This window comes from Anomaloglossus baeobatrachus, chromosome 7 (assembly GCF_048569485.1).
Source record: "Anomaloglossus baeobatrachus isolate aAnoBae1 chromosome 7, aAnoBae1.hap1, whole genome shotgun sequence".
NCBI lineage: Eukaryota > Metazoa > Chordata > Amphibia > Anura > Aromobatidae > Anomaloglossus > Anomaloglossus baeobatrachus.
In genome coordinates, this window is record NC_134359.1 from 15037795 (window position 1) to 15062986 (window position 25192).

The 25192-nt window shown below is 45.3% G+C and overlaps 1 protein-coding gene across 13 annotated transcripts in view; it reads right to left on the bottom strand.

Annotated features, from left to right (window-relative positions):
• Positions 1–2257: 2257 nt before the first annotated feature.
• The window catches only part of TNS1 (tensin 1), a 483060-nt gene continuing 460125 nt past the window's right edge, over positions 2258–25192 (bottom strand). For 8 of the 13 annotated variants that reach the window (XM_075317053.1, XM_075317047.1, XM_075317054.1 and 5 more), the window contains 12 exons: positions 24366–24398; positions 19369–19534; positions 18239–19143; positions 17462–17548; positions 17241–17372; positions 17066–17158; positions 16266–16343; positions 15922–15990; positions 15606–15774; positions 12493–12561; positions 11927–11956; positions 2258–9910 (listed from right to left, as the gene is read on the bottom strand). In XM_075317053.1, the coding sequence (XP_075173168.1) occupies positions 9772–9910; positions 11927–11956; positions 12493–12561; positions 15606–15774; positions 15922–15990; positions 16266–16343; positions 17066–17158; positions 17241–17372; positions 17462–17548; positions 18239–19143; positions 19369–19534; positions 24366–24398 (1970 nt within the window). In that variant the 3' untranslated portion in view covers positions 2258–9771. The remainder of the gene's footprint in view (positions 9911–11926; positions 11957–12492; positions 12562–15605; positions 15775–15921; positions 15991–16265; positions 16344–17065; positions 17159–17240; positions 17373–17461; positions 17549–18238; positions 19144–19368; positions 19535–24365; positions 24399–25192) is intronic. The other 5 variants (XM_075317057.1, XM_075317056.1, XM_075317051.1 and 2 more) reach the window with 2 other exon arrangements.

Here is a 25192-nt window from a genome sequence, read left to right on the forward strand (position 1 = left end):
GTTATATTCTTGTACATAGGAGCAGTATTATAGCAATTATATTCTTGTATATGGGGGCAGTATTATAGTGGTTATATTCTTGTACATAGGGGCAGTATTATAGTAGTTATATTCTTGTACATAGGAGCAATATTATAGTAGTTATTTTCTTGCACATAGGGGCAGTATTATAGTAGTTATATTCTTGTACATAGGAGGCAGTATTATAGTAGTTATATTCCTGTACATAGGGGGCAGTATTATAGTAGTTATATTCTTGTACATAGGGAGCAGCATTATAGTAGTTATATTCTTGTACATAGGGGGCAGTATTATAGTAGTTATATTCTGTACATAAGGGGCAGCATTATAGTAGTTATATTCTGTACATAGGGGGCAGTATTATAGTAGTTATATTCTGTACATAGGGGGCAGTATTATAGTAGTTATATTCTTGTATATAAGGGCAGCATTATAGTAGTTATATTCTTGTACATAAGGGGCAGTATTATAGTAGTTATATTCTTGTACATAGGAGCAGTATTATAGTAGTTATATTCTTGTACATAGGGGGCAGTATTATAGTAGTTATATTCTGTACATAGAGGGCAGCATTATAGTAGTTATATTCTTGTACATAAGGGCAGTATTATAGTAGTTATATTCTGTACATAAGGGCAGTATTATAGTAGTTATATTCTGTACATAAGGGCAGCATTATAGTAGTTATATTCTGTACATAAGGGCAGTATTATAGTAGTTATATTCTTGTACATAGGGGGCAGCATTATAGTAGTTATATTCTTGTACATAAGGGGCAGTATTATAGTAGTTATATTCTTGTACATAGGAGCAGTATTATAGTAGTTATATTCTGTACATAGAGGGCAGCATTATAGTAGTTATATTCTTGTACATAAGGGCAGTATTATAGTAGTTATATTCTGTACATAAGGGCAGTATTATAGTAGTTATATTCTGTACATAAGGGCAGCATTATAGTAGTTATATTCTGTACATAAGGGCAGTATTATAGTAGTTATATTCTTGTACATAGGGGGCAGCATTATAGTAGTTATATTCTTGTACATAAGGGGCAGTATTATAGTAGTTATATTCTTGTACATAGGAGCAGTATTATAGTAGTTATATTCTTGTACATAAGGGGCAGTATTATAGTAGTTATATTCTGTACATAGGGGGCAGTATTATAGTAGTTATATTCTTGTACATAGGGGTCAGTATTATAGTAGTTATATTGTTGTACATATGGGCAGTATTATAGTAGTTATATTCTTGTATATAGGAGCAGTATTATAGTAGTTATATTCTTGTACATAGGGGGCAGTATTATAGTAGTTATATTCTTGTACATAGGAGCAGTATTATAGTAGTTATATTCTTGTACATAGGGGGCAGTATTATAGTAGTTATATTCTGTACATAGGGGGCAGTATTATAGTAGTTATATTCTTGTACATAGGGGTCAGTATTATAGTAGTTATATTGTTGTACATATGGGCAGTATTATAGTAGTTATATTCTTGTATATAGGAGCAGTATTATAGTAGTTATATTCTTGTACATAGGAGCAGTATTATAGTAGTTATATTCTTGTACATAGGGGGCAGAATTATAGTAGTTATATTCTTGTACATAGGGGCAGTATTATAGTAGTTATATTCTTGTACATAGGGGCAGTATTATAGTAGTTATATTCTTGTACATAGGGGGCAGAATTATAGTAGTTATATTCTTGTACATAGGGGGCAGTATTATAGTAGTTATATTCTTTAATTATAAAGACCCACATTGTTTTCAGTGTAATTTCTGCACTTTGTGTATGTTTTGATCAGTCCTTCCCTAGTAAAGTAGTGTCCTTGTTGCTACTTTACAAAATATAAGCCATCTCCTCCCCACATTTCCTGTTGTTGTTTCTCGGTCGGTGGAGATCGCGCTCCTGCACAGATTTGTCGGCTGCCAGCAGTGATTTTCTCTACCACTGCCATTACCGCATCATACTATATACTGTAACTGATACAACATGTGCTGGCGCTTTTCTATAATATTACTTATGGAGGATATATTGTTTAGCTGATAAACATTTTGCTGCTTAATTGGGGTCTGTTCACATTGTTTTCTGCGTGGGGCGATTTGGTGGATACATTCGGCTTTGGGTTTTCTTCCAGGGGTGGATGTAAGGTGATGGGTCCCATAAAATACACAGCAATGAACACATGAAGAAGGTAAACTCAAAGAAAAACTGAACAAACGGAAATTTCAAGCAAAAGTATATTTTATATGATGTTATCACTGACAAAGCCATACAATAATTTGGAAAGAATTACAGACGTCTGTACAAACAGAAAAGTGAAAGCATAAAGTCTATTTTTCTATTCAACTTAATAAAAAAAAAAACAAACAAAGGCACATATATTTATACAAGTGATAACATTACCAGCACATGGATACAAAATATAAAGTATATTTCCATCTATATAAATACAGAGAGGGGGTATTCTCTTCCTTTTTATTATTCTTTTTTTATTTTTTTTTAGATTTTTTTTACATTTGTTTTTTTTATTTTTCATTTTCATTGTTTTGGTTACCGATTGCTGGGATGATAGGTGGTGACGCAAAATATATAATGTAAGCGGGTTAAGAGAGCCTGCGGGATCCCGCTTCCACCGCGATGGCAGCCGGTTGTTTACGGATGGGCAGGCGTCTCTCTCAGCGGTGGCAACAAAGATTTTTGCTAAGCACAGTGGAGGTTTAATGAACGGTGGAGGAAACAATGACCCATATTTACTTCTCCACCGAATGAAACGTTCTTGACGGAACGGTATTAATTAGCGTGGAAAGGTTTAAAGAACAGTAGAGAATGGTTTGTTTGGGTTATTTGGGAGCGAAAAGGTTAAATGTGGACCAATCATGTAACTCTGTACAGATATTTTTAGTTTATTTTCGTCCTTACATGACACAATGTGGACCTTCTGCACCATTTGTGGTGACCCTCATTATCTAGGACGGTTTATTGCATCAATATGTGAAACATTGAACACAATCTCCGAGACTTGTAGGAAACTGGAGGAGTTGATGGTGAGCACACAATCCTATGTGGACCAACGCGGAAGAGACGTTATCTCAGGAACTAGCCCACTGGTGGTGTAAAGGGCCATATTTGAAGTCAATGTTACCTCCTTGCCAAAAATATCCAGCAAGATTGGAAAATCCATCACCTAGGAAAGGTTTCGCTCCTTTCTTCCACTGGGATCAGTTGCTTTTTTCAGAAATACAAGGACTTCAAATATGGTCCACAGTTTTGGGGAAAAAAAGGCTTGGTTGACCCTATAAAGTAGAGCGCCATTTACGAGGATTTCCTCCTACATCACTGATGGTGGTCCACGAGCCAGGACTCTTACCCAGCAGGATCCGTCTGTTTAAGCTCTAAACTAGGAGTGACTCAGGACACCAACCAGGCAAGGCAGATCTTTTTATAGAGCCTTGACCCCTTGAGATGACTTTGTTGGTGCAACATGAGGCAAGACAAGCAAGTTGATAATCGTAGGGATCAATGACCCCAACCAAGCAAAGTAAATTATACAGTGTGCCCACCCATATCCTGTCCACCACCATTAAATTGAGAACGGCGGCAGCTATAGGCATAGAAGTGGTGTCTAGGTATAGTAACGTAGCTATGTGCTACGCAATGAAAACACCTATAGCGCCACCTGGTGGAAAACAACGGAGATAGCATTTTTAGCAATTTGTATTGAATTGATGTCCTACAACTTTGTAATTCACTTTTTTTCTCTATCTCGTTCCGTTTTCGAGATAAAAATGCTAACTCTGTTGTTTTCCACCAGGTGGCGCTATCGGTGGCTTCATTGTGTAGCGCATGGCTACTTTACTATACCTAGACACCACTTCTATGCCTATAGCTGCCGCCGTTCTCAAGTTAATGGCGGTGGACAGGATATGGGTGGGCACACTGTATTTACAGCTTGAATAGGAATCAATAGGTTGAGTGGCGCTCTATCCTGGAAATATATTGAGAATTGTGGCGCTCTATCATGGCACTCTAGTGAGCATTGTGGCACTCTAGTGAGCATTGTGCACACTCTATTGAGCATTGTGGGCACTCTATTGAGCATTGTGGGCACTCTATTGAGCATTGTGGGCACTCTATTGAGCATTGTGGCACTCTACCCTGGCACTCTATTGAGCATATTGGCACTCAATTGAGAATTTTGGGCACTCTATAGTTTACATTACTGGTGACCCGTTATTGATCGTAGTCATAATTTCCAAATATCATTCCAGTCCATTTTTCGGATGCCCCAGGGTCAATGTAAGGTTCAGTTCATTAGTTAATTACCGTATGTTAATGAGTCCAGTTAGCGTTAAGGCATTGTGAAATATCCTGCAATACTGAAAATACCATGAGGGGTGAAGACGGGGTAGTCATTCTACACCCAGTCTCCAGAAAAGTGCTCCATTAAGCCAAGATCAGAAAACATACATTTTGGGTAACAATGTGTCTTTGGTTATTAGTTCATACATAAGAGGCTTTGTGTGTCCAGTGTAAGCAATACACCCTGCAAGGCGACATGGTCAAGCGATCACCGAAAAGAGACCTTCAGATCCCTTTGCAGCGGAGGCCATGTTCATTGGTGGCATGCGTGTTTGTGTGACTCCAACTGCCCCCCTCCCCCATAGAAAAAAAAAAACAAAAACGAATCCTTCCGTGTGTGAGATCACATGCGTGAATAAGAGAAGTGCGGTCACTTAAACGTCATATATCCATTACACGTGATTGTATATGCTATTCATTCATGTCTTGCTCATTTCATTACATACAAAAATAAAAGCCAGGTCCGCAGGTTTTTGCATTCATGGGCATTGAAGGACTTTGGTGAACCAGTGGTTGGAACGATGACAATGACATATAGACAATAAGGCAGCAAAGGTCAAGCCCTGGATCTTATCTATTCTGGCATCTGGGCTGATAAAGAATGGGAACTTCCAAGGACCCTACATTAAGACGGATAATTAGCAATAAGGCCCCGGGAATACAGACTCTCAAAGGTCCTCCAATGGTCCTGATGTAGGACGTTCCCAAATCCTGAATTTACTAGAATGTCATTGCGTCATATCTAAAAGGCAATAACCACCACTTGTCTCTAATTCTAATCTTTAATGGACATTAAATGGGGAAGGTAGACCCCACTGGACCGCAATACGCCGAGGACACAGGCTCTGGCATCAGCTGTAAGGATAACACCCAACGTCACAAGACTTCAGTTTACTGTCCGATACAGTTATGTATCAAACTCCAATACATTGGAAGTAGAACTGCCCTTTCAGAAAACTTTTAAAACTTTTCAAAAAGTTTTGATCACTTGGGATCCAGATGAAAACTTTTAAAACTTTCAAAAAGTTTTGATCACTTGGGATCCGGATGAAAAGTTTTAAAGCTTTCAAAAAGTTTTGATCAGTTGAGATCCAGATGCGGAGACCGCCACCAATCGCTGAAACAATGGCGCAGACACAACGACTGCTGTCCTCCAAGTCTGACGAAGGGCTCAGTAAAACGTTTTGCTTCAGTTTTGGTTTCGTGTCGTCCTCTTCTTTTTGGTGGTCTCTGCACCTGGACCCCTACTGATTAAATCTTCTCATATGTCCCTATGACTTGTAAAAAGTTTTCGGAAAATTGACCTTCATTTTTAAACTTTTGAGGACTTAAGTCCATTGTATGGTGCACCCTGGTGAGCAAAAAGGAGTAAAAAAGAGCAGCCACGGGGCAATATTCCTCTTGTGCCCCAGCTGATGCCGCAGGATTCAGGCCTGCACCCCGTCATAATATAACACTTCTGGATCTGGAATACAGAATCAAAAAGCCAAGCTCACTTCGAAACGCGTCTCATTATATCACATGAACCAGCGACCTTCTAAACACTGCATGAATTCCTTCACACTCGACCCCTTCTGCTGCAGGAGGGATTAGCCGGGACCCCCGCGCAGCCAGAGGGCGGCACATAGGGCGTTTGCCAGGCACTTTTATAACCCGTGAGCCCGGTGTGACTTACGCATTTCACTATCTGGCCATTACACCGGTAAGGCACTGAGCAGGATTAGTCCGAACACGCAGGGGATGGTAAGAGGGTTACAGGGTTATCACAGGTGCCATCTTTAGATCACACCGCTAAGAACATCATGTTCTAGAATATGCGCCCAAAAAACAAAATACACACTCGCACGCCTCCCCAATACAGCCTTTCCCCCAATCCCTCTCACGTACAAAGACTTTCTGCACACAAAGCGGAAAATACTGACAACTGAGATGGCTGCTCAGGGTGGTCCGCCGACCCAGGGTGGGCACAGCTCCTAACACTGGGGACCATGTGGCAGTAACAGATGCCCAAAATGCACCCATATGGATACAGCTCCTGTGCATCTTCATTTTACAGGCAATCAGGGACCCAAGTATGGACTGTCAGACAGGGACATGCTGGGACTTGTAGTTCCCTGTATGGAGTATTAAATACTGCAGTAATATATTTAGAAATGACTGAATAATACTGAAGCGTAAAGAATCCTTACAGGACAATGAGGATAGATCTACTAAAGTGCAAATGAAAAATGATATCTCCTACTTTTCTGATTTGCCTTCGCGGTCGCTCTGTATCCACCGTATATTGCACTACTAATTATAGGACGGCGGGCGGCGCTATAGACTTCTAATATATAATATCTATAAAAATACAATTTTACATAAAAGCAGCTCAGATTCTCCGGATTTTCCAAGTGTTAGTCATACATTTATCTCCCATTCACTTCTATTAGGATGCAGAGGATCAGTCAACAGCAACGTCCGCTGTCACCGGATTCCCCATTCATTGCATTGGGCTCAGGGAAAAAGGTGCAAAGTAATAAAAAAAGGTCAAAAGAAAAATTAGATTGCACTTTAGTAGATCCGAGTCCACGGAAAAGAAATGTAAATGGGATGAAAGTGTAATTGTAAAATACCGCCAAACACTGGGACTTAAAGGCGCCCTTTCAAACTGTCCTATTAGAATATATGGAGGTAATAATAGTGGAGAACTCCCCATAGATCATCTCAGCTTGAGGGACCCCAAAACAGACAACCTCTTCTTTGAGAGCATGTGCCCCTTTAAGGGGTCGTCTACTGTATGTGCCTATGACAACTACGCCTGATACATTCAAAATATGGGAAAACCAAAAGCGACACTGAGCGCCGCTCCGAGTGAAGCCAGCTCTATAAAATCACATGAACAGTCAATTTCTGTGAGCTATACCTTTAAATGAACTGGCTTCACCCATTGCCCTTTAACACAGCTGTGGATTTGCTTCTATGTATTATAGAATTGTTTAGTGATGATATCTGGTGAAAATAATCCCCAAAGAGACGGAAATGAGCTCCGCGGCGGATAGATCAGTAGTATCGCGGGCAGAGGCGCCCACTAGTGGCGAGATAGGACCTGGCAGGTAGCAGTCTGGGCGGCTGCAGGCGGAGGCCTCTGTGGTCTGACATTGCTGAGCGGAGTGATGTCCTGCAGAGTATTGCACAGTAATGGCGGGACACAGAAAACTCTCCGTCCCAGACCCTCCATTATATGAAGTATCAGCGGCTGTACAGATAGAACTGCGCATCCAAGAGTAACGAAGATGAACCGCGCCAACTGCAACTACAGGGTCACACGGTCACAGGGATGAGAAAGACGAAGGTTATGATATTGGGGGAGGAAATATTTAGTATCACTAAAAGTTCTATAAATGGGAATGCAGCCGATGCACTCACTAATGAGCGAAGACATAATCGCAATTACAGCCTGTCCATCACTAATTAGTAATGACATCACACCAATTACAACCTATCCATCACTAGTGACTGATGACATCACAACAATTACAACCTATCCATCACTAGTGACTGATGACATCACTGAGAACGCCGCCTATCCATCACTAGTGACTGATGACATCACTGAGAACGCCGCCTATCCATCACTAGTAAGTGATGACATCACCGAGAACGCAGCCTATCCATCACTAGTGACTGATGACATCATTGAGAACACCGCCTAGCCATCACTAGTAAGTGATGACATCACCGAGAACGCAGCCTATCCATCACTAGTGACTGATGACATCACCGAGAACGCAGCCTATCCATCACTAGTGACTGATGACATCACCGAGAACGCCGCCTATCCATCACTAGTAAGTGATGACATCACTGAGAACGCAGCCTATCCATCACTAGTGACTGATGACATCACTGAGAACGCCGCCTATCCATCACTAGTGACTGATGACATCACTGAGAATGCCGCCTATCCATCACTAGTGACTGATGACATCACTGAGAATGCCGCCTATCCATCACTAGTAAGTGATGACATCACCAAGAACGCCGCCTATCCATCACTAGTGACTGATGACATCACCGAGAACGCCGCCTATCCATCACTAGTGTCTGATGACATCACCGAGAACGCAGCCTATCCATCACTAGTGACTGATGACATCACCGAGAACGCCGCCTATCCATCACTAGTGTCTGATCACATCACTGAGAATGCCGCCTATCCATCACTAGTGACTGATGACATCACCGAGAACGCAGCCTATCCATCACTAGTGACTGATGACATCACCGAGAACGCAGCCTATCCATCACTAGTGTCTGATGACATCACTGAGAACGCAGCCTATCCATCACTAGTGACTGATGACATCACTGAGAACGCAGCCTATCCATCACTAGTTACTGATGACATCACTGAGAACGCAGCCTATCCATCACTAGTTACTGATGACATCACTGAGAACGCAGCTCAGCTGTACAGTAGAATAATGATCTCTCCATTATATATGAGTAGATACATGTAAGTCTACAAGGCACGGTCCGGAGATTCTCAGATTGGAGAATTGGAAACATTTTATCTCCCACAAACATAAAGAAGAATCTATGTAATAAATACAATTTAGGTAAAATGATGCGGAGCTCTTTATCTCATGGGGAATACTTTAATAGTCCCTCGGCTATGTTTGTGCCCATTGTGGGGATAGTAACACGCAGGTAACACAGGCTCAAGCATTTACTGTCTCTTTAAAAAAAAGAGAAGGTTCTTCACAAGCCTATGGGCTCTGTTGCCGCTTATGAATGCAACCTTTATTCCCACCACTAGGTGTCAGGCGTGTCTATGAGAATTCCCATACGATTTAGTGCATGTTTTCCTATGCTCTCCACCTCTGACACCGTGAATGCTCACTCGGTCATGTTGCTTTAAAAAGCCAGTAAATGTAGATAGCTCTGTACAATCAAAGCATTTATACAAAATATAGCCTCATATAATAGTTCTAGACAATTATATATTCCGTGTACGCTAGATAGGTTTATATATGCACTTATATAGCGGTATATATTGTTTAGTATCTGCGGTATGGTATTGTCAATTAAAATGAACACCTCTATATTACGATGCAGTAGATGAGCGGAGGCCTCACACCGGACGCTTCCGCTTACGGGAAAGCAGTTTTACCGCCATTTCCTCATTTGCGTCAACTGTTCAGTTATTGTAATGGGTTTGTTTTTTGCGTTTTGTTTTGGGGTTGTTTTTTTTTGGTTTGTTGCTTATCCTCCCATTGGAGTAGTGGAACCCCAAATCCCTTCCCTTTTCCCATAATGCACTTTCTCTCTTGCCATCTTAAGAGTCTATATTCCAAATTTCAGGCTGGTTCACGGACGGGGGAGGTAGCGGGAGCTCATCTTTTTTGCAAGCCGATCACGCGGGAGACGAAGTTGACGATGGCAGAAGCCGGCTGGTTGGGGTCCAGCTCGGCAAACAGGTGGCAGACGTTGTCAGTCGTACTTCCTTGTTTGCGAGCCACAAAGCCAAATAATCTGTGGGTATGGAAGAAGGCACAGTATTAGGGCAGAAGAAGAATAATAGACATTAACCCCTTACAGCAATGCAGAACTAGAAAGGGACAGAGGTTGTTGTTATGATTGAACCCCAAAACCAGGAACCCAAAGATCCGTCTTCTCCATCTGAAGAGAAAAGCTGAAACTTGTTACAATTGTATCCAGTCTAAAATTCCAGCCTGTTCTTAAAGGGGCTGTGCGAAGTTTAGATATTATCCATAAGAGGTATCTCCCTGATCACTGGGGTCCCATCGATCTCTGCAGAGATCACGCACATGTGTTTCATTCATTCATTCATAAGGATATGAATGTGGCAGAGATGTACAGGATCCACTCACACGGGGCTCTTCTTAAGATCTGTGGGGGTCCCGACAGTTGGACTGCCAGCGATCAGTACATTATCCTCTATTCTTTGGATAGGGGGGTGACTTCCAAAGTAGTTACTGTTGCACAACTTCTAGCTTCCCAGGTGTAGAACAAAGTTCACAGAGCAGATTACATGGGATAACAAGCGCTTTACTCCTTGGAGAACATGAGGTAATGATATGCACAGTCATACAGCATTGCATCAGGAAGAGAAAACGAAACCAGGAAGAAACAAAAGACTTTTTACAATACAGAGAGTAAGGAAACTTTACACAACATCGCCATCTACTGTTAGATCAGCATAAAGTCCTCCTTCACACATACAAAGAAGTCCTCATCTGTTGCATATACCAACAGTTACAACCCACTTAACAGTCAGGAGGGCAGTAAAACACATTATCTTCAGTAATACCTAGTAACAAAGTATCAAAACAGATCAATTGATTGCTGCGTTCATTTCACAGGAGAATTATCTCAAGTGGATACAATTGTATCAATCTCGTATAGGAGAACAGGAGATTAATCAATCAGATCTTCAGTCTCTGCTTGTTAATAAAAATTGACTCATTGACTGACAGCAAGCGGTGGTGTTGAAAACAGTAAGGAAGTTAAATAAGTGCTGTATCCTGGAGAGATGTGTGTGCAACTGTCTAATATTTACCTGGATTGACCATTAAAGGGAACCTGTCACCAGGATTTTCCTCTATAACCTGTGGCCCCCAGCAGTGAGCCCTTATATACAGCATCCTAAAATACTGTATATAAGAGTCCAGGCCGCTCTGTAGAACATAAAGACCGTTATTATACTCACCGGCGGGTCCGATGGGCGGTGCTGGTCTTGGTCTGGCGCCTCCTCTCTTCCTTCCATAGTCATCCTCCTTCACAGCTCCATGAGGATGAAGCGTCCTACGTCATCCACACAGTGCCCTCCATTACTCTCCTGCACATGTGCACTTTGCACTATGATGGTAGAACTAAGTACTGTAGTGCGCATGCGCAGAGAAAGGCTAAATATCACCAGCGCATGCGCACTACAATGCTCTGATCTGCAATCAGCCGGGGAGAGCAAAGTGCACATGTGCAGGAGCACAATGGAAACCTCTGTGTGGATGATGTAGGGTGCGTCGTGAACACGGGGCTCGGAAGGAAAACGGCGAATGCATAGGATAGAGGAGGCGCCGGACCGAGAGCAGCAGTGTCCATAAGCTGCATATAAGAGCTCACCGGTGGTGGCCGCAGCTTATAATGGACAAATCCTGGTGACCGGTTCCTATTAAGTGCGTATTGATACGTGATCCCACACTCACTGTAACAAAGCGGCCGCTCGCTTAAAGGGGAACACACACATTAGATGTGACAGCTGAATCTGGCGATTTTAGTCTCTCCTAATACAGCACACTGCAGCCCCGCACCGTGTCCCAATCATTGGCATCATTAGAATCAATGGGAAAAGCTTCGGGGCCATGATTTATAGACTGTCATGGGGTCAGGACATCTCTGCAAATATTAGACTCCATGAGAATAATGGAGCGGTCACTGACAGGTGCAGAGACACCAGGGACGAGCGTCCTATCAATGTGGAGTCCGCGTCACAAAACCCACAATGAAAGCGAATAGGGCGAGACTTACTTAGCCGGGGTCCCATCTGTCTTCATCCACCTGGAGAAAGAAGAAGGATTCACAAGTCAGAAAATCCGAGGAGAGCCGTAATAAATCAGACTGAGGGCGGCGAGCGGTCACTACAGGCGGTCACTGCAGGCGGTCACTGCAGGCGGTCACTACAGGTGGTCACTACAGGCGAGCACTACTGGCGAGCACTACAGGCGGTCACTGCAGGCGGTCACTGCAGGCGAGCACTACTGGCGAGCACTACTGGCGAGCACTACTGGCGAGCACTACAGGCGGTCACTGCAGGCGGACACTGCAGGCGGACACTGCAGGCGGACACTACAGGCGGTCACATCACACAGGGAGGTCACTACAGGCGGACACTACAGGTGGACACTACAGGCGAGCATTACAGGAGGACCCTACGAGCAGACACTACAGGCGGTCACATCACACAGGGAGATCTCTACAGGCGGTCACTACAGGCGAGCATTACAGGCGGACACATCACACAGGGCGGACACAGAGGAGTCATCATCCCAAAATGCTGAGAGTCATAGTACATCACGAATACCCCTGATACTCACTTCCTCTCCTGCGGATCCACATCACAGAACGTGACCGTGTTTAGTGGATAATGTCGTCTGAAAAACAGCCTGAAAATGGGGAAATATTGCAAATGTTAATAAAAAGAGGCGGCAATGATATCACTGGAAGGAAGACGGCGCAAAGGAAGCGTATATATATGTATCCACAACCACAGAACAGAAGCATAAAAAGATCTACTGCGGACGCCAGGATGAAGGACAGGGACAGGAAAGAAGGGGTTAATTCCACTCTGCCAATGAAAGAGATCAGAATGGGTATAAAGTTTTGTATATTTTTGCCCTGATAAAGAAGCGTCATATCAAATCCTGATCTCCTGCATTGCCAGCATGGAATTAACCCCTTCTCTCCTGTTACACAATAATGAGGCAGTATTATAGTAGTTATATTCTTGTATATAGGGGTAGTATTATAGTAGTTATATTCTTGTACATAGGGGCAGTATTATAGTAGTTATATTCTTGTACATAGGGGCAGTATTATAGTAGTTATATTCTTGTACATAGGGGTAGTATTATAGTAGTTATATTCTTGTACATAGGGGTAGTATTATAGTAGTTATATTCTTATACATAGGAGCAGTATTATAGTAGTTATATTCTTGTACATAGTAGCAGTATTATAGTAGTTATATTCTTGTACATAGTAGCAGTATTATAGTAGTTATATTCTTGTATTTAGGAGCAGTATTATAGTAGTTATATTCTTGTACATAGTAGCAGTATTATAGTAGTTATATTCTTGTACATAGTAAGCAGTATTATAGTAGTTATATTCTTGTATATAGGGGCAGTATTATAGTAGTTATATTCTTGTACATAGGAGCAGTATTATAGTAGTTATATTCTTGTACATAGGAGGCAGTATTATAGTAGTTATATTCTTGTATATAGGGGCAGTATTTTAGTAGTTATATTCTTGTACATAGGGGGTAGTATTATAGTAGTTATATTCTTGTACATAGGGGCAGTATTATAGTAGTTATATTCTTGTATATAGGGGCAGTATTATAGTAGTTATATTCTTGTACATAGGGGCAGTATTATAGTAGTTATATTCTTGTACATAGGGGGTAGTATTATAGTAGTTATATTCTTGTACATAGGAGCAGTATTATAGTAGTTATATTCTTGTACATAGGAGCAGTATTATAGTAGTTATATTCTTGTACATAGGGGGCAGTATTATAGTAGTTATATTCTTGTACATAGGGGCAGTATTATAGTAGTTATATTCTTGTACATAGGGGCAGTATTATAGTAGTTATATTCTTGTATATAGGGGCAGTATTATAGCAGTTATATTTCTGTACATAGGAACAGTATTATAGTAGTTATATTCTTGTACATAGGGGGCAGTATTATAGAAGTTATATTCTTGTACATAGGGGCAGTATTATAGTAGTTATATTCTTGTACATAGGGGCAGTATTATAGTAGTTATATTCTTGTACATAGGGGCAGTATTATAGTAGTTATATTCTTGTATATAGGGGCAGTATTATAGTAGTTACATTCTTGTACATAGGGGCAGTATTATAATAGTTATATTCTTGCACATAGGGGCAGTATTATAGTAGTTATATTCTTGTACATAGGGGCAGTATTATAGTAGTTATATTCTTGTACATAGGAGCAGTATTATAGTAGTTATATTCTTGTGCATAGAGGCAGTATTATAGTAGTTATATTCTTGTACATAGGGACAGTATTATAGTAGCTATATTCTTGTACATAGAGGCAGTATTATAGTAGTTATATTCCTGTACATAGGGGGCAGTATTATAGTAGTTATATTCTTGTACATAGGGGCAGTATTATAGTAGTTATATTCTTGTACATAGGGGGCAGTATTATAGTAGTTATATTCTTGTACATAGGGGGTAGTATTATAGTAGTTATATTCTTGTACATAGGAGCAGTATTATAGTAGTTATATTCTTCTACATAGGGGGCAGTATTGTAGTAGTTATATTCTTATACATAGGGTGCAGTATTATAGTAGTTATATTCTTGTACATAGGAGCAGTATTATAGTAGTTATATTCTTGTAAATAGGAGCAGTATTATAGTAGTTATATTCTTATACATAGGGGCAGTATTATGGTTATATTCTTTACAGTGAAGCAAATTATAGTGACCGTGAAAAATTTTCTATGAAAAATAGAAAATATAGTGCCATGGAATAAAGGAATAAATGGCGCTATAATAACTATATAAAAATCATTTTTGCCATTGAGTTTTAAAGGAATATGTATTTGGCTTTTACTTGTTATTTATTCTTTATATATTTATATTTAATGTTTCTAATCATAAATCTGAGCGGAGTTCAGTAAATGATGGATAAAAGGTGTCTCATGTCCCTGATGGATTCTCAGTTCGCCTTTCGACAGACCGGCTATATACAGGCTATATACAGGCTATATACAGGCTACATACAGGCTACATACAGGCTACATACAGGCTACATACAGGCTACATACAGGCTACATACAGGCTATATACAGGCTATATACAGGCTATATACAGGCTACATACAGGCTACATACAGGCTACATACAGGCTATATACAGGCTACATACAGGCTATATACAGGCTACATACAGGCTACATACAGGCTACATACAGGCTATATACAGGCTACATACAGGCTACATACAGGCTACATACAGGCTATATACAGGCTACATACAGGCTACATACAGGCTACATACAGGCTACATACAGGCTACATACAGGCTACATACAGGCTACATACAGGCTACATACAGGCTATATACAGGCTACATACAGGCTATATACAGGCTACATACAGGCTACATACAGGCTACATACAGGCTACATACAGGCTACATACAGGCTATATACAGGCTACATACAGGCTACATACAGGCTACATACAGGCTATATACAGGCTATATACATATACAGGCTATATACAGGCTATATACAGGCTATAGAAAAACAATGGTGGAGAATATTTAGGAATACTATTTGATAAATTAACTTTTAGGCCAAAATACACAAATTTAAGAATTAGATAAACGTTTACAATACAGTCTCTTCTTTGCGTTCCATAGATGCGCGTTTCTTACTTTCTCTGATTGTCGGTCAGGGTGATCCCTTGAGCGGAGACTTTAAAGTGGACGATAGTTGCATTGGGTTGGGGGTCCGCGGACAGGGTCTCGGCAATGGTTTTGGCAATGGCTTGCGGTCCTGTGAGTGATTCCATGTCGATTGAATTAACAAACAAGACGTTGCAGGCTGCGGGAAGAGGACGGCGTTAGTAATGGTCAGGATCATTATCAATCGTGAAATAAAGCGTAACGCTCCTTGGGATCCTCGTCCAGGGCTGGGATCCAGTGACCATTAGTAAATATTAAACCATAGACCCCGGTGTCGGCCCCTCACCTGCCCCTTGTTTCAGCAGGTCACTGGTGTTGGTGGGTGAAGCGGTTTCTCTGGTCTCATCAGAAGGATCTAACGAGAAAGAACAAGAAGGAACAAGTGAAAAGTGATGAAGAAAGAATCCAAGAGGTGGCACCGTCCATAGGAATCAATGAGAGCAACAGACGCCCACACATCAGACAAGCCTAATCTATATACCATGTGCATGCCGTATACAGTGTATACAGTGTATACAGCAATTCAGGAGAATACAGATACGATCACTACAATGTAACAGTCCAAACTGAAGCTGCAAACACACGGAGCATTGCAGTCATTCTGCCGGCTGAGCTGCCGGTGACCCTTACCTCGGGTGGGAATGACCAGCTTGCATGGCAGTGCCAGGGGCGTGATGGAGTGCTGGTACACCAGGGCGGAGAGGCAGCCTGCAAGGAGAGGACAAGGTTACCCGGAGGAGACAGACGAGCAAAGGACGACACAACCAGAATATAGAAGAGAGAGAACTGTGCAGACACTGATCAAGAAGGGAATACAGGAGGATTACACCACTGAAACCACAGAATAGTGAGTGCAGCTCTGGAGTATGATACAGGATGCAAGTCAGAATCAGTAATGTAATGTATGTACACAGTGACTGCACCAGCAGAATAGTGAGTGCAGCTCTGGAGTATAATACAGGAGGTAATTCAGGATCAGTAATGTAATATATGTACACAGTGATTGCACCAGCAGAATAGTGAGTGCAGCTCTGGAGTATAATACAGGAGGTAACTCAGGATCAGTAATGTAATGTATGTACATAATAACTGCACCAGCAGAATAATGAGCGCAGCTCTGGAGTATAATACAGGAGGTAACTCAGAATCAGTAATGTAATGTATGTACATAGTGACTGCACCAGCAGAATAGTGAGTGCAGCTCTGGAGTAGAATACAGGAGGTAACTCAGGATCAGTAATGTAATGTATGTACATAGTGACTGCACCAGCAGAATAGTGAGTGCAGCTCTGGAGTAGAATACAGGAGGTAACTCAGGATCAGTACAGGATTAGGAATGCAACTGACTGAGCTTCATTTGCAGAGTAAATATCTATGTAATCAGTAATAAGATTTTACACTTTTATTATCTTTTACTTGTTGTCTCTTACCAAAATATGGCTCATTAGGACATCCCTTTAACTTGACTCCTCTGGGACTGGTCTCTATCAGGAAATGTCTCACCAGCTCATTAGTGGCATCTCCTAGGGCAGAGCAATAGTCCCTTAGTATAACATTGGGCGATATTAATAGGAGATGCTACATTTCTGCAGGAGGATTAATCACCTTTCTTGCTTGGCTGGGCCGGGGTGGGAGGAGGGGTCGCAACTTTCATGGCAAGTCCATAGGCCCCTCTGAACGAGTGGCTGTCCCGAATGATGAAGGCGCCCGGCTCTCGCTCCTTTAGTAAAGTGATTGCTGGATGATAGAAGAGTTCAGACAAGATTAGGAGATGGGATCCTTGTGTGATCTCTTATCACAAGGAATCCATTCTAGACTACACTCACCTTGATCTCTGGAGATCTCAGGCTTGTACCAATACTTGGATGTGTCTTGGACAAATTTGACATTTGCTCGTATTTCTGGACTTCCCTCTGAAATAAAAAATGTAAAAATGTCTTATATGTGATAGGAAACTCAGCTGCTCGCCACTGCCACTAGAGGGCGACGTGCAAGGTTTACTTCTGAGATCCGTAGGAAACATTCACTGCTGTATACACAGCATCCTCTAGTGGACACCAGCAAAGATCTCCGGTAGCCTAGATCCCCGGTAGCCTAGATCCCCGGTAGCCTAGATCCCCGGTAGCCAAGATCCCCGCCAGACTAGATCCCCGCCAGACTAGATCCCCGCCAGACTAGATCCCCGCCAGACTAGATCCCCGCCAGACTAGATCCCCGCCAGACTAGATCCCCGCCAGACTAGATCCCCGCCAGCCAAGATCCCCGCCAGCCAAGATCCCCGCCAGCCAAGATCCCCGGCAGACTAGATCCCCGGCAGACTAGATCTCCGCCAGACTAGATCTCCGCCAGACTAGATCTCCGCCAGACTAGATCTCCGCCAGACTAGATCTCCGCCAGACTAGATCTCCGCCAGACTAGATCTCCACCAGACTAGATCTCCACCAGACTAGATTTCCAACAGACTAGATCTCTGGCAGCCTAGATTTCCGACAGCCTAGATCCCCGACAGCCTAGATCCCCGACAGCCTAGATCCCCGACAGCCTAGATCACCTCCAAAAGATAGCACACCCAGAGTGGAGCATCTCCGCAGAGTGTAGATTACCTGGCATGGAGAACTTGGAGAAGTCTGGTAACGTGTGGGTAAATGTCATGGTGCTGCCCCCACTGGGGCTGGACATGCCGCTCGACAAGGGTGAAGACGTCTTCCCATTCAGGGTGGAGTAGTTGGGCAAGCTGTTGGACCGGTCTCCTGATGACATCCTGCGTTTTTCGGGCAGTGATGGCTGTGGTACGGGGCTTTCCTGCCGGTACAGGGTGGAGTCTGGTGAAGATGATGATGGACTGCCAATGCTTTGGTAATAGGCAGGAGACACGGGGAAGCTAGGCGTGGATGGAGCCTGGTATCCTGCACTGCTTTGTCGTGACAGCGTTGGCCGGCGTTCCTCGGGGGTGGAGAACCCATACATGGCATGCCGCTCCATACTGGGGCTCCCGGGTGTCACTGGGGCGCTCCCCGTCATCACAACCTGGTGCCGAACCAAGCTAGGACTGCCCGGGGCTGCGGTCACGCTGCCATGTGCTGCAAGAGGGTGTCTGCTCAAGCTTGGACTTCCAGATGCATTGGACAGCGTTGGGGTCACCACCCTCCGTACGAAGCCCGGGCTGGGCGGCGTGTTTGTGCCCACCGTGTTTGTGCCCACTGTTCTGTGTAGAGGTTGTGGGCTGCCGTGAACCACGTGCCCGGCCAGTGCGCCCATTGGCATTCCAGAAAATCCATCTGTCTGCAAGACAGCATTATTTGGGCTGTAGGAGTAGCCCTCGTAGGAGCTGAGGGGGGTCCCGGCGAGGGGCGTCATGGCAGGGTGAGTGGGCGATGTGTTCTGGTAACTGCTTTGTGGCGACGGCTGAGACAGACTGGTGGACCTGAAGCTGGAGTCTACAGACGGCTGAGCCGGACTGGACACGTGGACGCTGCCTTCTGCTGACGGGCAGCTCCTTACAGACACCCTGCGGAGGAGGAGGAGGAGGAGAAGGTGAGTGCTGCTCTACTGCCCCCATGTGGACACCGCTAACAACTGATGGAAATGCTGCACACTATTTATGGCCTGGGAGATCAGCAATAAGTGAGGTGCCCAAGAACGACTCGGGGGGCGGCCGCTCATGTCCCCGGCTCTCTCCATCCACCACCATGGGAGTCATGAGCTCGCCACATCTATGGGGATCTGCCCTTACCCGTCAGTGCTGTGTATGGGGCTGCTCGTAGAGATGGGGCTCGGAGCGGTGAAGGGAATGGGGTACACTCCATTCCTCGTCAGGGTGTCCGCCTGGTAGGCCTGCGGTGCCCCGGGTGATTGGGGAGCAGCCGTCCTCGCCACAGACTCCACGTAACTCCGGGGCTCTGCAGAAAACAGAACAACACGTCAATGACTCCGCGAAGAAGAACATCCAACTCTGCAAGCAGTCAATGAACGAAAACCCAGCGAGCAGCGAGAGTGCAGCCATCAATGTGACCGCGGCCCGAGCAGCCACTTATTATCAACTAACACTGATTATCAACAGCTTCAAGAGCTCTGCTTGCTGCCAATGGAGACACTTTTTACCTGCAGAGGCCGAAATCCTTCTTGATATGTTTGTGCTCACACAGCTGGAGTTTGTTACAATGTATCACTAATGAGCTTTGTGCTGTATCTGTGTAAAGCTTGCAGAGGATTGCCTGGACCTGCTCCCCCATTATCAGGGGTACGTGGACCCTTCTATGGCAGAGTCACTGCGCCGTATATACCCCCTCAGTGTGATGGACAGCCATAAACCCGAGCACTTATCAATGGTTACTAGCCCTGATACACTGCAACAAACCCTCAGCTGTAAAAAGCACCGGAAGAGATGGATTTAAAGCTACTGAATGTAACAAAAATTATTTCCCTGCACTGACAGCAAGCAGAGCTCCTGAGAAGATGAAGAACCCGAAATATACAGTATATTACAAAGCTGCAGACGTTCTCTAAGGACGAGGGCACAGGCAGGCGCAGGTTAATGAAGCGGGGGCATTTCCAGGCACGCTGGGGTCTTCCTGTGTAGATGGGGGTGGGCTCGTCATTTTCAGAGGTGATGCTCTTAATTAGAAATTCTATTTTCCCCACATTCAGAGCGATATCGCAGGCAATCGCTTATAGTGCAATCCCATAATAAAGTATCCCCCAGCCCCCGACCTTCTGGGACAATGTGATGAATAATTGGCAGTATGCGGAGCCCCGGATGGCAGTATGCAGAGCCCCGGATGGCAGCGGCTGTCGCCGGCTCCGATGACATTTCCCAAGGAATTAACAATAGGTTAATTGATTTCAGCGTCTCTTGTGCAGGATTTTCTCACACGGACAAAGCACATGAGGGACCCGCGATCGCTGCATGAATAGTTAATTCTGCTTTTATCCCAGTGTTGGTCCCGTTCACGCTCCAGCGCGCGGCTTTCACTGTGGCCTAGATTCATCCCAATCAGGGGTGGCGCCCCCGCCTGGCACGCTGCCGTCACTGCACACCGGGGCCCGCTACAAGCCTCCGAATCTGCACTATAAGAGGGCACTCAATGGTTTGGATGTAGCAGAGCCGGGGGCGTCCTAACTTCAGGGGTCTCATAATCAGGGTCTCGTAATTAGGGGGTCAATAATTTCCTACTCAGGATCTGAAATGCAAAATAGAGAGAAGGTGACGACCCCCCAAGTACTGCCCTATTATCGGGGGTCACGGGGACGGAGGCTTCTCCCTCCAATGACGGGTGTGCAGGGGATCATGGGAGAGGGGGGCTTCTATCTCCAATGACGGGTGTGCAGAGGATTATGGGAGAGGGGGCTTCTATCTCCAATGACGGGTGTGCAGGGGATCATGGGAGAGGGGGCTTCTATCTCCAATGACGGGTGTGCAGAGGATTATGGGAGAGGGGGGCTTCTATCTCCAATGACGGGTGTGCAGGGGATCATGGGAGAGGGGGGCTTCTATCTCCAATGACGGGTGTGCAGGGGATCATGGGAGAGGGGGCTTCTCTCTCCAATGACGGGTGTGCAGGGGATCGTGGGAGAGGGGGGCTTCTATCTCCAATGACGGGTGTGCAGGGGATCATGGGAGAGGGGGGCTTCTATCTCCAATGACGGGTGTGCAGGGGATCGTGGGAGAGGGGGGCTTCTATCTCCAATGACGGGTGTGCAGGGGATCATGGGAGAGGGGGGCTTCTATCTCCAATGACGGGTGTGCAGGGGATTGTGGGAGAGGGGGGCTTCTATCTCCAATGACGGGTGTGCAGAGGATCATGGGAGAGGGGGGCTTCTATCTCCAATGACGGGTGTGCAGGGGATCGTGGGAGAGGGGGGCTTCTCTTTCCAATGGCGGGTGTGCAGAGGATCATGGGAGAGGGGGGCTTCTATCTCCAATGGCGGGTGTGCAGAGGATCATGGGAGAGGGGGGCTTCTATCTCCAATGGCGGGTGTGCAGAGGATCATGGGAGAGGGGGGCTTCTATCTCCAATGACGGGTGTGCAGGGGATCATGGGAGAGGGGGGCTTCTATCTCCAATGACGGGTGTGCAGAGGATCATGGGAGAGGGGGGCTTCTATCTCCAATGACGGGTGTGCAGAGGATCATGGGAGAGGGGGGCTTCTATCTCCAATGACGGGTGTGCAGAGGATTATGGGAGAGGGGGCTTCTATCTCCAATGACGAGTGTGCAGGGGATCATGGGAGAGGGGGGCTTCTCTTTCCAATGACGGGTGTGCAGGGGATCATGGGAGAGGGGGGCTTCTATCTCCAATGACGGGTGTGCAGGGGATCGTGGGAGAGGGGGGCTTCTCTTTCCAATGACGGGTGTGCAGGGGATCATGGGAGAGGGGGGCTTCTATCTCCAATGACGGGTGTGCAGGGGATCGTGGGAGAGGGGGGCTTCTATCTCCAATGACGGGTGTGCAGGGGATCATGGGAGAGGGGGGCTTCTATCTCCAATGACGGGTGTGCAGGGGATCGTGGGAGAGGGGGGCTTCTATCTCCAATGACGGGTGTGCAGGGGATCATGGTAGAGGGGGGCTTCTATCCCCAATGACGGGTGTGCAGGGGATCATGGGAGAGGGGGGCTTCTCTCTCCAATGGTGGGTGTGCAGAGGATCATGGGAGAGGGGGGCTTCTATCTCCAATGACGGGTGTGCAGGGGATCATGGGAGAGGGGGGCTTCTCTCCAATGACGGGTGTGCAGGGGATCATGGGAGAGGGGGGCTTCTATCTCCAATGACGGGTGTGCAGGGGATCATGGGAGAGGGGGGCTTTTCTCTCCAATGACAGGTGTACAGGGGATCATTGGAGAGGGGGGCTTCTATCTCCAATGACGGGTGTGCAGGGGATCGTGGGAGAGGGGGGCTTCTATCTCCAATGACGGGTGTGCAGAGGATCATGGGAGAGGGGGCTTCTATCTCCAATGACGGGTGTGCAGGGGATCATGGGAGAGGGGGGCTTCTATCTCCAATGACGGGTGTGCAGGGGATCATGGGAGAGGGGGGCTTCTATCTCCAATGACGGGTGTGCAGGGGATCATGGGAGAGGGGGGCTTCTATCTCCAATGACGGGTGTGCAGGGGATCGTGCGAGAGGGGGGCTTTTTCTTTCCATCATCACTGTGGCCCCCAGATCTCCCCTCCCCCATCCTCTGTATCTACAACCTCAGAAGTGCTGCCCCCCTTACACAATGGGTGACACCAGGGGCCGGGCTCGCCCCCCGCCTGCTGTCGTCTGGGTGGCACCGGGGGTCAATCGTCCAATTTGGACTTAAATAATAAAAAGGTTCAGGTTCATGTTGGGCATCTTGTAGGGGTCAGGGTCGGTAACTCGCAGATTATGCGGAGGGTTGAGTAGGGGGGCGCCGAGACTTTCTCAATAGTTTCTTCTTATCTAATTAGGATGTTTTATTCCTAAATTATTCCATCCATTGAAGTCTACTTATCTGGGGACAATATGTAAAATGAAGAGACTGTGAAAGCTGCGGACCACCAGTACCCACCAGAGGTTCACACAAGAGACATGGGGGAGGGGGGTGCAGAACAAAATCTTACATAGAAGTGAGTTTTATAATTATTTCAATGCAAAATATTATTTAGTGCACAGCTGAAGGTTTGTTACAATGTATCAGATCAGGAAAGACTCATCTTCCAATATGATGCAATGATAGCAGCAGATACAGGGGTGGATCACTGGATCTGCACTCGTGGCTCCGCTATCCGGGAACTCGAATCCTCCCAGTGTCAGACTGTATTATATTACGGTATTATGTTTATAATGTGGGCTCTTTAAGAGAGAAGGATTTGTTTTTTTACATGGTACCAATTTGAGGCCTATATATGGCGGTATTATCTTAGCACTACATGGACGTATTATCCTGACTATATGGAGGGAATTTCTTTGCATTGTAAGAATGAATTATTATTATTGCAGAGAATGGCGGTATTATCTTGGCACTAAAAGGCGGTATTATCTTGGCACTAAAAGGCGGTATTATCTTGGCACTAAAAGGCGGTATTATCTTGGCACTAAATGGCGGTATTATCTTAGCACTAAAAGGCGGTATTATCTTGGCACTAAATGGCGGTATTATCTTAGTTTTGTATTGCAGTATTTTGTGGGCTAAAATTATGAGAGAAAAACTGTTAAAATGTTACTAGTGGGGGAACTTTATAAAAGACTGTGCACCTCGATGGGGCCGTCATGGTCAGATCCCGACATCTCGTTGACTTATAATGAGTTTCTGATCAAAGTCACCTCTGCTATAAGACAGAAGAGAGATTTGTTTAGCTCCCGGAGGATTTTCTGTCCTGATACATTGTAACAATCCCTCAGCTGTGGGAGCTGGACTAGGTTGGCACAGGTTTATGTCTCTTGCTGGGAACCAGAATATCTCAATTCAAAAACATTCTGTTACAAAGGTGCAGAATATTTCACTATACATGGATGGAGGTTTATGTATTCTAATGGCGCTGGCCCTTTAAGAGGGCGATAATTACATTTTTATTAAGACATTCGCCCTCTGATTATATTTTTAACCTTCCTCATGGAGATGATACATTTTGTCAGTAACATGCACAAACATGAAAAAGGAAACAATGTATCAGGCGGGAATGAACCACCAAGCAATGAAGCCAGTTATAGATGGACCATGGGCAGCCACTCAGGGGTTAATGACGCCTGCGACCCAACGGGGCACTTACCTTCCTCATACCCATCAATGAACGTTTCCATCTCTGGATGATGAAGGGTTACAAGATAGTAATGTAGAAGAGAAGGGAAAAGGCAAAAGATAAGAAAAGTGGTGGCTGAGGGGGGACGTGCATAGTCAGGGGGTCACCAAGTGCATAGTCATGGGGGTCACCGCGTCCATAATCGGGGGGGTAACCGTGTGCATAGTCGGGGGGGTAACCGCGTGCATAGTCGGGGAGTCACCGCGTCCATAATCAGGGGGTCACCGCATCCATAGTAAGCGGGTCACCGCGTGCATAGTCAGAGGGTCACCGCATGCATAGTCAGGGGGTCACCGAGTGCATAGTCAGAGGGTCACCGAGTGCATAGTCAGAGGGTCACCGCGTGCATAGTCAGAGGGTCACCGAGTGCATAGTCAGAGGGTCACCGAGTGCATAAACAGAGGGTAACCGAGTGCATAGTCAGGGGGTCACCGAGTGCATAGTCAGGGGGTCACCGCATGCATAGTCAGGGGGTCACCGCGTGCATAGTCAGGGGGTCACCGCGTGCATAGTTGGGGCTGTCACCGCGTGGATAATCAGGGGGTCACCGCGTCCATAGTCAGAGGGTCACCGCGTGCATAGTCAGAGGGTCACCGAGTGCATAGTCAGAGGGTCACCGAGTGCATAAACAGAGGGTAACCGAGTGCATAGTCAGAGGGTCACCGAGTGCATAGTCAGGGGGTCACCGCGTGCATAGTCAGGGGGTCACCGCGTGCATAGTCAGGGGGTCACCGCGTGCATAGTTGGGGCTGTCACCGCGTGGATAATCAGGGGGTCACCGCGTCCATAGTCAGAGG